At 42.2% G+C, this 12,535-nt stretch overlaps 1 protein-coding gene across 4 annotated transcripts in view; it reads left to right on the top strand.

The window, feature by feature from the left end:
* LOC311254937 (zinc-binding protein A33-like) overlaps window positions 1-12,376 on the top strand; it is a 36,137-nt gene extending 23,761 nt beyond the window's left edge. For 2 of the 4 annotated variants that reach the window (XM_084349012.1, XM_084349014.1), the window contains exon 2: window positions 10,349-12,376. In XM_084349012.1, the coding sequence (XP_084205138.1) occupies window positions 10,366-11,754 (1,389 nt within the window). In that variant the 5' untranslated portion in view covers window positions 10,349-10,365 and the 3' untranslated portion in view covers window positions 11,755-12,376. Of the gene's footprint in view, window positions 1-8,785; window positions 8,858-8,966; window positions 9,056-10,348 lie in introns of those variants that run through there. The other 2 variants (XM_084349013.1, XM_084349011.1) reach the window with 2 other exon arrangements.
* Window positions 12,377-12,535: the final 159 nt, after the last annotated feature.

The following is a 12,535-nucleotide window of genomic DNA, read 5'->3' on the forward strand; positions in this document are numbered from 1 at the left end:
CTGCAGGCCTGGTGATGGCGCTTTTATTCTGAAAGGTTTGTACCGGAAGTGGCGCAGCTGCAGGCTGAGGAGCAGAAACAGGTTGTGATGAAGCAGTCAGGGTGTTGAGGAGCGTGTGAAGCTCCATCACATAGAGACATCATCAGTGTGGTGAAGTCCTCAGAGGACATCGACAACTATGGAGCTTGTTCCTCTCGTGTGTCTCTGTCTGCTGAGCTGCTCTGGAGAAACGTCTGCTGCTGGAGACGGTAAGAAAACTGATCATCACTCACTGAGAGTTTTTCATTCTCACTTTATTTCATCTGAACAGCGGAACAATGTGGAAACATGCTGGATGTTCATCAGCTGCTTCCTGCTTTAGTGCGTACGAGACACCTGCTCGGCGCGCTGTGACGTCACACGCACCCTTGATGATCAGCACTCATCGATAGTATTGATTGGATCGATTACAGAAGAATTACAGCTGGATGATGCTGAGGTTTAATCTCGTAATGCTCTGTAGTGATGTCGTCATCACTGCTGTGTGCGTGTGCGTGTGCGTGCGTGCGTGAGTGGGCGTCGTCTCCATCCTGCTGCAGACACGCACAGTTTCACAGAAAACCTCGTGCAGACATGAAACCTTCAGGGCGGATTGGCCATTGGGAGTACCGGGACTTTTCCCGGTGGGCCGATCAATAATGGGCCGATGGCCGCCCGTTTTTTATTTTTTATTTTTCATTTGTTTATTTATTTTTTGCTTGCCTCGCCTCTCCATGGTGTCTCTCCCGGCCCACAGAGCTCCGCTGCAGCCTGCAGACACAGCAGAGGCCCACTGGCTTGTCGGTCCAAACAATACCTGGCCCAGTGGCCCTCTGATAGGCTACAGAGGCCAGGAGTCCCACCCACGCATGTTCTGGACCCCCCCTCGTCCAATCACCTTCAATGACAAGCAGTCATGATGAGAGAGGGAGAGAAACAGAAAACCTCCAGCACTGCTCACACTGCAGGAGCCTGCTGATGTTTGACACTCAACAACAGGTCCAACACTGATGTGAGCAGTTATTAAGGAATGAACCAGGAAGGACCAGTTAATGACTCGTTAATGATAAACTATATAGTAGATAATGAGTGACCACAGGACAGACTGGGAGACACGTTATCGATCAATCATCAGCTGATGATGAGTTCTTGATGAGGTTCATTACTGATTAGCTTCGGCTATATGCTGTAGTGTAGAGACAGCTGGAGATATTAAATCCACAACTATCAGATACATTGATATTGCGAAGACATTAATATTAATTAGTTTTATTCTGCACCAGCTGCAGGTCTTCTGGTTATATTCCTGCTTTAACTCACTACATTATATCCAGCTTATTTCCCACATCACATGTTTTCCATGTTGGTGTGATCATATAATCACTCTGACACTATTGTTGTGTTGTGTTTTCCCTTTTAGATCGACCAAAGCGCTCTGTGATAAGAGACAGAACAGGTGAAAACATCCCAGGTGAGTCCTGATTGTGATGACGTCACTCTCCACCTCTGCAGGTGTTTCTGTAAATGTCTTCTCAGGCCTGTCAGTCTGAACACTAACATCTGTGGGCCTGAACCTCTCTGTGTTGAACTGACTGGGATCACTCGTCACTTAAAGGTGGACACGTTTATTATATTATAGTTATACAACAACATCTTTTAAGTCCAAGAAGCCTGTGTGTTATTAAATCTAATGCTTTTATTCACATTGTCTAATTACATGAAGAAGTAAGATAATTAATTACTGCATTTCCCAAAAAGCCTCCATATAAAGTCTTTTTACTGACGTGACAGAATAATGTAATCTACTTTATTAATGTAGTTTAGTCCCAGGTTCATTCTGGGTTCATGAATTTTAACTTCATGTTTAATATTTATGTCACGATCCTTCTGAGTCCCAACATCACAATATTCCTTTTATTCTTTTTTTATCTCAGTAATGATCAAACAGTTTTGCTGTAAGCTGAAAGAAGCTCTTTCTGAAGCAGCAGTGACATTTTAAGCCTCTGACATCATCAATATACTCGTCATCATCAAACTTCACCTGATATTCTTCACCTGACACGAGCTCTGACACAGCGGCAGCCATCATATGGTCTTTTTGAGGTTCCCTAACTCAGGACAACAACTCCTGCACACTGTTGACCTCAATCAGGAATTAATTTAATAATGTTTTGGTACAAAGAGCTTCATCAGGTTCCATCAGGGAAATGCTGAATGCTTCAATGTTGCCTTTCGTTTCCTCCTTTAGCGTAAAGATACACTGAACTGTCCATCAGTGCTTGTGCCATATGAGCACTGCCTTCCTCGGCTCAAAGACCCGCCCACTCTGTGAAGCATGTGAGTGCTGCCAGGGCGAGCCAATCAGAGGCAGCGTAGGCTTAGCATGTCATGATGTGTTTCATGCTTTTTTTTTTCAAAGAAAAACAAAATTTATATTTTTTATAAAAAAAAAATATTTCAGGTTATTGGCCAAAACTGTAGTTTGTAAATTGAGTAGTTAAACTACAAAAAAATACGCAACTACCAGCAAATTACAGCAAATTGTAGTTAAACTAGTTCAACTACATGTAGTTTAAGTCTCCCCAACACGGACTATTTTTTATAATCATGAAAATATGCTTAAAACTCTTTCACAACCTTCTCTTGGCAGAAGTTCAACTAACTTTCTGGTTAATTTTTCTTTCAGGCAGCATAATTAAAGTAGTTCTCACTAACATGTGACACATCAGGTGTGTTTTTACCTTTGAACACTATGTTTCATATTTTATTACAATCTTTACAGTTCAGTTTAACAAGTTCACTGTATTTGTGTGTCTGCCTCAAACTGGAAACAGTTTAAAATGTTTGAAATATCGTCCCATAAAATGATGCTGGAGGCTTTTATTGTGTTTTTCTCTTCACACTGTAAACTGTATACAAGCAGAGTGTGGATGAACTAAATCCCAATGTTACATTAATGATGCTGAAACTGTCTCTTTGTAATCTGTTGTTCATAATGTGTTCACAGGTTTGGCGCCAAAGCCAAATTTGAGGACACTTAATGCTCGACCGACCTGGTATCGGCTGCAGTGTGAAGCTCACGGTGATCCACTTCCTACAGTAGAGTGGAAGAACGGTGCTGGTCACACTCTTAATGCGCAGCCGCAGATCTCATTAAGAGGAGGTCGTTCATACATCACTATCAAGATATATGTGAACAAGTCCGACAACTACAGCTGTGTAGCTACGCAGGAGAAATACAGCCATCGGATTGCTGCTGTGTCCTCTGTGCATATTGAGGGTGAGATTCTTCCTAGTTGTGATTTAATATGTAAATAAGTTTAAACGTTTTAAACTGAAATTTTAACTTTAAAAAATTCCTTTATAGAAATGACACACACACACACACACACACACACACATGCTTTTTTTATACTCAGCCTAGTTAAATGTATGTATGTATGTACAGGATGTAGTGCGACACACAGTTGAGCTTGTTGTTTACTACATGTGTTTGTATCACTGACACAGTTGAACTCTGATAACACAAGAGGAGCACATGTTCATTATTTTATAACACATTTTTATGTTATTTCAGTGTAACAGAAAATGAGTTAAAGTATATTTATGTTTAATAGTCGGAGCTTCGACAGACTCACGCTTCATAAAACCTGTGACTGTGTGTTGATCTGCTCCCATCAGGCCCAATAACTGTGGAGCCGACCAGCACCAAGAAGCTCACAGTGATTTTAACCTTCATGTTTCTGGACAGTAGTCAGTGGTGGAAGAAGTACTCGGATACTTTACTGAAGTGACAGAAGCAGAAACACAAAGTAAAAATACTCTGTTACAAGTAAAAGTGTAAAAGTATCAGTAAAAGTGTTGTGAAGAAGTTTTATATTTTATCAGATGATCCTGTGTTTTTACTGTCAGATCAAAGTGATGAATGTAACTAAGTCCATTTATTTCTTCACTGCTGGGACCAGAACCAGAAGCAGCCTCTGAGCTGTGGAGCCCAGCAGGAGGAAACTGGACCTGAGATCAGAGCTAACATCACTGTTCCTGCTCACGTTCATCCCAGTGGAGTTTTCATGTGAAACAAGTTCAGGTTTCAGGAGCAGACTCACCTTTAGTTGTTCTGTGTGAGCTGTGAGGTCCAGTCTGCTGTTTATCACCTGCACTGACACTCTGACTGATGCTCTCACTGTTCATCTGTTTCAGGGATGAGTGGATGGATGGTTGCTCTCATGGTATTCGGCCTCATTTCATTTGGGTATGCTGTTCTGCTTTACATCAAGCTTCGCATCAGACACATGTGTGCTGAAGGTAAGATTAAATATTATATCAACATTTCATGATGAACAGACACCACAACTTATTCTTTATATGTATCTGATGTTCAGAGTCTTGAGTTGTTTTATCCTCACTGACATTAATCATTCTGTGTGTATTTATACTCAGAGTAGGATCAAGACTTTTGGGATTTTGTTGAGTATAACTTTGTTTTGTTTCCTTCTGAGCAGGTTCAACACCAGTCACAACCAACGAACAAGGAGACACTTCACAGGGAACCCTAATTGATAAAAACCAGTCAGCAACAGTTTGAGTCTCAGTTGAACCAGGTTTTTAACAGGTTTAGCTCACCTCCTGCCACCCCTCCGACACCCCCCCACATCCTCCTCCTCCTCCTCCTCCTCCTCCTCCACTGAAGACATCTGTACCAACCCCCGCCCAACGGTGACTACAGGCCAGGTTAAGAGGCAGCTGGAAAGACTACATCAGCGAAAGGCTGCAGGCCCTGATGGCATCACACCCAGGATCCTGAAGACCTGTGCCAGCCAGCTGTCTCCTGTACTGGGACATCTGTACAACCTGAGCCTGAGTCTGGAGAAAGTCCCAATGCTGTGGAAGACATCCTGCTTGGTTCCAGTCCCCAAGAAGTCGAGACCATCCGACCCGGCAGACTACAGACCAGTCGCCCTCACATCTCATGTGATGAAGGTCCTGGAGAGACTGGTCTTAGCCCAGCTGAGGCCACAGGTGAGGTCGTTTCTGGCCCTTTTGCAATTTGCCTATCAGCCTCATTTAGGAGTCGATGATGCTGTCATCTACCTGCTGCAACGAGCCCATATGCACCTGGATGGTGGAGGAGGCACTGTGAGGATCACATTCTTTGATTTCTCCAGTGCTTTCAACATCATACAACTTCTGCTACTGGGTGAGAAGCTGCAGGTGATGGGTGTTGACGACGCATGGATCTCCTGGATTACTGACTACCTGACAGGCAGGCCACCGTTTGTCCGTCTGGGCAGTGTCCTGTCTGATGTGGTGGTCAGTGATACAGGAGCTCCACAGGGAACTGTGCTTTCTCCCTTCCTCTTCACCTGGTACACCACTGACTTTCAGTACAACTTTGAGTTGTGTTACCTGCAGAAGTTTTCTGATGACTCAGCTGTAGTCGGGTGTGTAAGAGAGGGAGAGGAGGGGGAGTACAGCACACTGGTAGACAACTTTGTTGAGTGGTCTGAACAGAATCACCTGAGGCTGAATGTCAACAAGACCAGAGAGATGGTGATTGACTTCAGGAAGAAGAAGATGCCTTCACAGCCACTATGGATCAGGGGGAGGTGGTGGAAGAGGTGGACGACTACAAGTACCTGGGAGTGGTGATCAACAACAGACCGGACTGGAAAACTAATACCGAGGCTGTGTACAAGAAGGGGATGAGCAGACTCTATTTCCTGAGGAAGCTGAGATCCTTCAACGTGTGCAGCGAGATGTTGGAGATCTTCTACCAGTCTGTTGTTGCCAGCGCCATTTTCTTTGCTGCTGTGTGTTGGGGCAGCAGCATCAGAGCCAGCGACACTAACATTAGTATTATTACTAACCCTAACCCCCTAACACTAACAGACTTGATAAAATCATCAGGAAGGCTGGCTCTGTACTCGGTCTCAGGCTCGACTCTTTTGAGTCTTTTGTCTCTACGAACTTTATATGTTTTACACTGTTCACTGTTCTGCACCTCATCTGTTCACTGCACCTTATATTTTATTTTGCACCACAATCAATACTGCTTATTTTATACGTTTTTATACATATTTATATATATATATATATATATATATACATTTTTTATATTATATTATTTTTTATTATTATATTTTATATTATATATCATTGTGTTGTCATTGTCTCTGTGTGTAATGCTGCTGCTACACTTTAATTTCCCAGCTTGGGATCAGTAAAGTCTATCTATCTATCTATCTATCTATCTATCTATCTATCTATCTATCTATCTATCTACTGTATCTGTCTGTCTGTCTGTCTGTCTATCTATATATCTGTCTGTCTGTCTATCTGTCTGTCTGTCTGTCTGTCTATCTATATATCTATATATCTGTCTGTCTGTCTGTCTATGCTGGATGACGGTGAGGACATTTTGTCTGGTCACTTATTTCAGTTGGAGAAGTAAAACCTGGTTTTAACATTAAAATGAATCTGAGGTTCAGGTCAGGATTGGGGTTGTGTTGAAGCAGATAGTTGTGATGGCAGCAAAGGAAGGTTGTTTGGGTGACGATGTGCATGTAGCTCATTCTGCCTTCATCACTATGTCCCATTACCACGGCAACAATCTGTCCCTGAACCGTCCTCATGTCCTGAACCTCATCCAGATCACAGACAGTGAGATCACAGCATGTCTGCTCCCTCAACTAACTAACTAACTAACAGTCCTCTCCTTTATCTCACAGCACTCAGTCACAAATAGTGTCCAGGTCAACACAGAATCCTGCCATTGGGGACTTGATGAAACCAGAACAAGGCCGTCCAAGTTTTATATAAGTGTTCAGAACCGAGGGGCTCGGACCAAAAAAGTGCCGTCACACGTCGGTGGTTCGATCCCCGGCTCCTCCCGTCCACATGTCCAAGTGTCCTTGAGCAACAGGCTGAAGCCCAAACTGCTCCTGATGGTCAGACCAGCACCTTGTATGGTAGCTTACTGCCATCGGTGAGTGAGTGAGTGAGTGAGTGAGTGAATGGATGAATGAGGGGCAGCAGTGCTGTATAAATGCCGTCTATTGACCAAATATTATCAGACTGCTTGTAGTGCTTAAAGGGGAAATACCGTTTTTTACAACCTGGACCTTATTTCTAGCATAAAATACGATCATTTACTCACCCAGATAACTTTGGTGTCATTTGAAGTCGTTTGGACGAAATTAGATCCAGTGTAGCGCCGCGTATATCCATATAATGCGAGTGACGGGGCACCGAAGCGCAGCCTCTATTAGCATTATCTGCCACGAAACTAGTTCATTTGACCAATGTTTTGTTATGATACGCTCGTGCTATTCCCCTCTGAGTCCTGTTACCAACATCCGGGGTCTGTAGGTTGACCTAGCCGTTTAGCCTAGCCGCAGCCGTTTGTTGTTCTTTGGCCAGCTGTTCCCCTCTCTCTGCCTCCGCATCCTCCTTTCAACGAGCTCCTCATCCTTGTACTCTGGCTGAAAACGGTAAGGACGTCCATCATAAACAAAGTCATCGTCCACCAGCTCAGAATCGGAAAAATATTCAGCCATGTTGCAAAAAACTAGCAGTAGCAAACTACAGGTAAACAAGCCGGCTGTCGCGGGTGCGAACAGCTTTCAGAGATGACATCATCCAGGTCAGAGGTTAGTAGGTCAACCTACAGACCCCGGATGTTGATAACAGGCAACTCAGAGGGGAATAGCACTAGCGTATCATAACAAAATATTGGTGAAATGAACTAGTTTCGTGGCAGATAATGATGACACCACAGTTATCTGGGTGAGTAAATGATCGTATTTTATGCTAGAAATAAGGTCCAGGTTGTAAAAAACGGTAGTTCCCCTTTAAAGCTGCTGACTGAGCTCCACATGTGCTTTAAAACCATCAGACCTCACTGAACTAAAGCCTGCTGTTAACACTGTCAGTCAGTGTGAACACTTTGCAGCTACAAGTAAATATAATGTGACTTTTATATTTGTTGGCATTATTTGGGACGAGCCTGTATTGGTGCTTAATTATGTTTCCAGGTGCTCAGGCAGTCTGTCAGGTCCAGTTACACACTGATGTTTCTGTTGTTCACTGATGATGCACTTGTAGTGTATCAGGTCACTTCAGGCAGCGCTTCATCATTTCTATACAAACGTTTGAATAAAACATGAAAAATGTCAAAACTGTGTGTTGTGATTGTTTCTGATGTTTCTGTGTTCAAACTGACTAGTAACAATACAGGTGTACAAATATCGATCTAAGAATTAAGCCAAAGAAGGAAATAAACAGATTAACAATAAACAAATAAATAAAATATAATAAACAAATAAAAAGAAGAAATATCTCGGTGACAGTTCTTGTAATCCATGAAAATTGCAATTATAATTGTTGTGACAGATTATTGGTTAAATATTTTTGAGTGTATTTTCATTATTGATATACATTTCTCATTTGTAATTAATTTAAGAGACTTAAAATAATAATCAACCTCAATCAAAAACAATTTAAATGATGGTGAAGAATTCTGAAATTTTCCTAATAAAATATAAAGGTTGGCTATAGTACATAGTTTCTTATCTTTGAATTCAAAATACGTAATAATGTTCTTCCCCTCAATGTTGATTTTATGTTTTGTTTGACGTAATATATATGGACTATCTTCATAAAACAGGATTGTACAAAAGGATTAGACGTAGGTCTTAATAACAAACAGTGGGGGCAGCAACACACCATAGCTGTGTCCAGTCTGCCTAACTACAGAAGAAGAAGAAGAAGTAGTAGAAGAAGAAGACTGAACAACAACACAGATCATATTCACCTCCTCCAGCCTAAAAACGTCTTCTGAGTGAGTCCATCAGTAACAGAGAGAAGTGGAGACTCACGCTGCTGCGGTTAGTGACGCTAACGCTCCGCGGCCGCCATGTTGGACTGTACACAAATTAAGTGAACGGGGGAGCTGCGTCTTTCTGGATAAAAAGTACTGTAACGTTTACATTCCTCAAACTACTTCAGCGAGCCGGTTTCATACTGAAGGAGGTGTAATGTACGTGGAGTAGAGACAAGTGTTGTGTTACTATAAACTCGGTAGTAGACGAGAGGAGGTGGGAGGTCACTGTCAGAGGGACTTCAGTGAAGTTGGTTTGAAGTTGGATATTCGACAGACATTCGGGAGAAGACGGCTACAGCGTGTACCGACTTCCTGTTTTCAAAATAAAAGTGTGGGATATTTAAAGCAGAGATGCTGTGTTTAAAGCTATTGAGAAGCTATTCAGCTAAAAGGCTAATATTTACATGTAGCCTAAAAGTTAATGAAAATTATGAACAGATGTAAAAACAAGAGGTGTATCTCATGCAGCCAGTGTAGTTACATGATCCCACACTGATTTTGAGTCAATTGATCACATGACCTGGAAGCTATTGAGCTAAAATGCTAATATTTACATATAAACATTAATAAAAAATATTGAAAGATGTAAAAACAAGAGGCGTATCTCATGCAGCCAGTGTAGTTACATGATCCCACACTGATTTTGAGTCAATTGATCACATGACCTGGAAGCTATTGAGCTAACATGCTAATATTTACACGTAAAAATTAATAAAAATTAATAAAAAATATTTAAAGATGTAAAATGTAAAAACAAGAGGCGTATCTCATGCAGCCAGTGTAGTTACATGATCCCACACTGATTTTGAGTCAATTGATCACATGACCTGGAAGCTATTGAGCTAAAATGCTAATATTAGCATTTTCTGTCTGTTCTATCTGTTCATAATTTTATTAATTTTTAGGCTATACATAAATATTAGCATTTTAGCTCCATAACGTCTCAATAGATTTAAACACAGTATCTCTGCTTCAAATATCCCACATTTTTATTGTGAAAACAGGAAGTCAGTACACGTTGTAGCAGTCTTCTCCATGTGTTTACTGTAAAGTCTGTAATACGGGTGCACTTGAAATGTCCAACTTAAAACCAACTTCACTGTAGTGTCAAACTGAAATAGTGGAAACTGTTTTGTTTCTTGATGTCTTCCTACTTGTTTTAAATGTCTTTAAAATGCTAATGTTATGTCTTTTAGCTTAGTTTTGTGCCCCTGTAAGGCACTTTAAGTTGTCTAAATGTGTTATGCAAATAAATATTACAGCACCTCAAAGACAAAATAAGTTCTAGTGACAAAGTGGTGAAATAACAGTATGACATGTTGGCATGATATGGTAGATAATTGGGAAAAAGTGGAAAATACAAATAGTATGTAACCTAAAATGTATCATAGTATAAAGTGAAATTAACAGAACATGACTGAGTGTACGTTCTGTCTGCTGTTTTTTCAGCCTCACACGGAGACAAAATGGCCTCCAGATTAGAGGAGGATCTCTGCTGTCCCGTCTGTCATGACATCTTTAAGCATCCTGTTGTCCTGTCATGTACTCACAGCTTCTGTAAAGACTGTCTGAAGAACTGGTGGAGAGAGAAACGATCACGGGAGTGTCCAGTTTGTAAAACAGTATGTTCAAAGGGAAAACCACCTGTTAGTCTGGTGTTAAAGAACCTGTGTGAGGCCTTCTTGTTGGAGAGAGACCAGAAAGCTTCAGATGGTCTCTGCAGTCTGCACTCTGAGAAACTCAAGCTCTTCTGTCTGGACCATCAGCAGCCGGTGTGTCTCGTCTGCAGGGACTCAGAAAAACACACCAACCACACATTCAGACCCATCGATGAAGCTGCACGACAACACAAGAAACTTCAGGACACTCTGAAGTCATTAAAGGAGAAGTTAAAGGTTTTTGAAGAAGTTAAGGTGGAGTTTGAACAAACGGCAGAACACATTCAGCACCAGGCCCGACACACAGAGGGTCAGATCAAGGAGCAGTTTAAGAAGCTTCACCAGTTCCTTGTTAATGAAGAGGGGACCAGGTTGGCTGCACTGAGGGAGGAAGAGGAGCAGAAGAGTCAGATGATGAAGAAGAAGACTGAAGCTCTGAGTAAAGACATAGCAGCTCTCTCAGACGCAGTCAAAGCCACAGAGGACGATCTAAAAGCTGAAGACTTGTCATTCCTGCACAACTACAAGGCTGCAGTGGAAAGAGTCCAGCAGCGCCCCCTGCTGGAGGATCCACAGCGGCCCTCAGGAGCTCTGATAGACGTGGCCAAACACCTGGGCAACCTGAGCTTCAACATCTGGAACAAGCTGAAGGAGACGGTCTCCTACACTCCTGTGGTTCTGGACCCAAACACTGCTTTTCCACAACTCCTCCTGTCTGAAGATCTGACCAGTTTGAAAAAAGTAGAGGAACAGCAGCTTCCTGATAATCCAGAGAGGTTTGACTCTTCCTTTTACGTCGTGGGCTCTGAGGGCTTTAACTCAGGGACTCGCAGCTGGGATGTCGAGGTTGGAGACGGTCATTGCTGGTCACTGGGTTTGTTAGCCAAGTCTGTCCAGAGGAAGGGAGTGGTAAAGTCGGGTTTATGGGTACTGATGTTTCATAATGGTAAATACATGGCACGGTCACGACCAGGTCACCTCACGCACGTCTCAGTGGAAAACCTCCGGAGGGTCAGAGTGGAGCTGGACTGGGACAGAGGACGGTTGTCTTTCTCTGATCCTGACACCAACACACACCTACACACCTTTAGACACACGTTTACTGAGAGGATGTTTCCCTTCATTATCGCTGAGGGCGAAGTGAGGATATTACCGTGTGAGATCCGTGTGACAGTGGAACAGAGCAGTAACAGATGAGTATATATCCAACAGTGTTTGGTCTTTAGTGACGTATTTCATGTTCTGGAGCAAACTGGAAATAACCACAGAACTTATTTCAGGCAAAAACCCACTCAAAAAAACCCAATGACTTTGAGGTGAGGGAAGAGGAAGTACACAAATCTTAACTCAATCTGGGTTTTAAGACTCATTTCTGTGGCTCTGTTGAGTCTAAATCTGCCCCCACTGGGAGCATGACTTGATATTTGCCATCTCAGGTGACCAGTGAAGTGACTCCACCTGGTGGATTCCTCATCGATGTGTCAGACACTGTTGTAGTGCCAGGCGTGTCACTTCACCAAAGATAAGTATGTAATGAAAGGATATTTTCGTCATTGAAGCGATTCTGGTGACAGATTTCCAGCTGTTTTAGACTTTGGTCCAATATATCTGCATTGTTGTTCTACAAATACGTTTTATCTTTGGTTTGTTGAATACATCGCCAACAGCTGAAAACTCAAGGAAAAGATTTACTTAAAAAATGTTACTGTGTCAGAATAGCTGATAATGTCAGATATTTACTTTCACTGGAAGTGGACATGTTTGATTCACTGGTTAATGTTGCCTTCGGTCTTTGATTAAAGATACTAATGCAACATTGTGCGCATTTCCTGTATCCTACATCTTTTGCTGTTTGTGGTCCGGTCTGAGAAACTACTAATTTCTTTGTGGTTCATAACTTGTTTCCGTCATCAGGAGGAGGCAGGAAGAAAGCACAACAAAATGTTCTGTTATGTTTTCTGTTTCTGATCTCGCACAA

Source organism: Pagrus pagrus (genome assembly GCF_965226575.1).
Source record: "Pagrus pagrus genome assembly, chromosome: 3".
NCBI classification, from domain to species: domain Eukaryota; kingdom Metazoa; phylum Chordata; class Actinopteri; order Spariformes; family Sparidae; genus Pagrus; species Pagrus pagrus.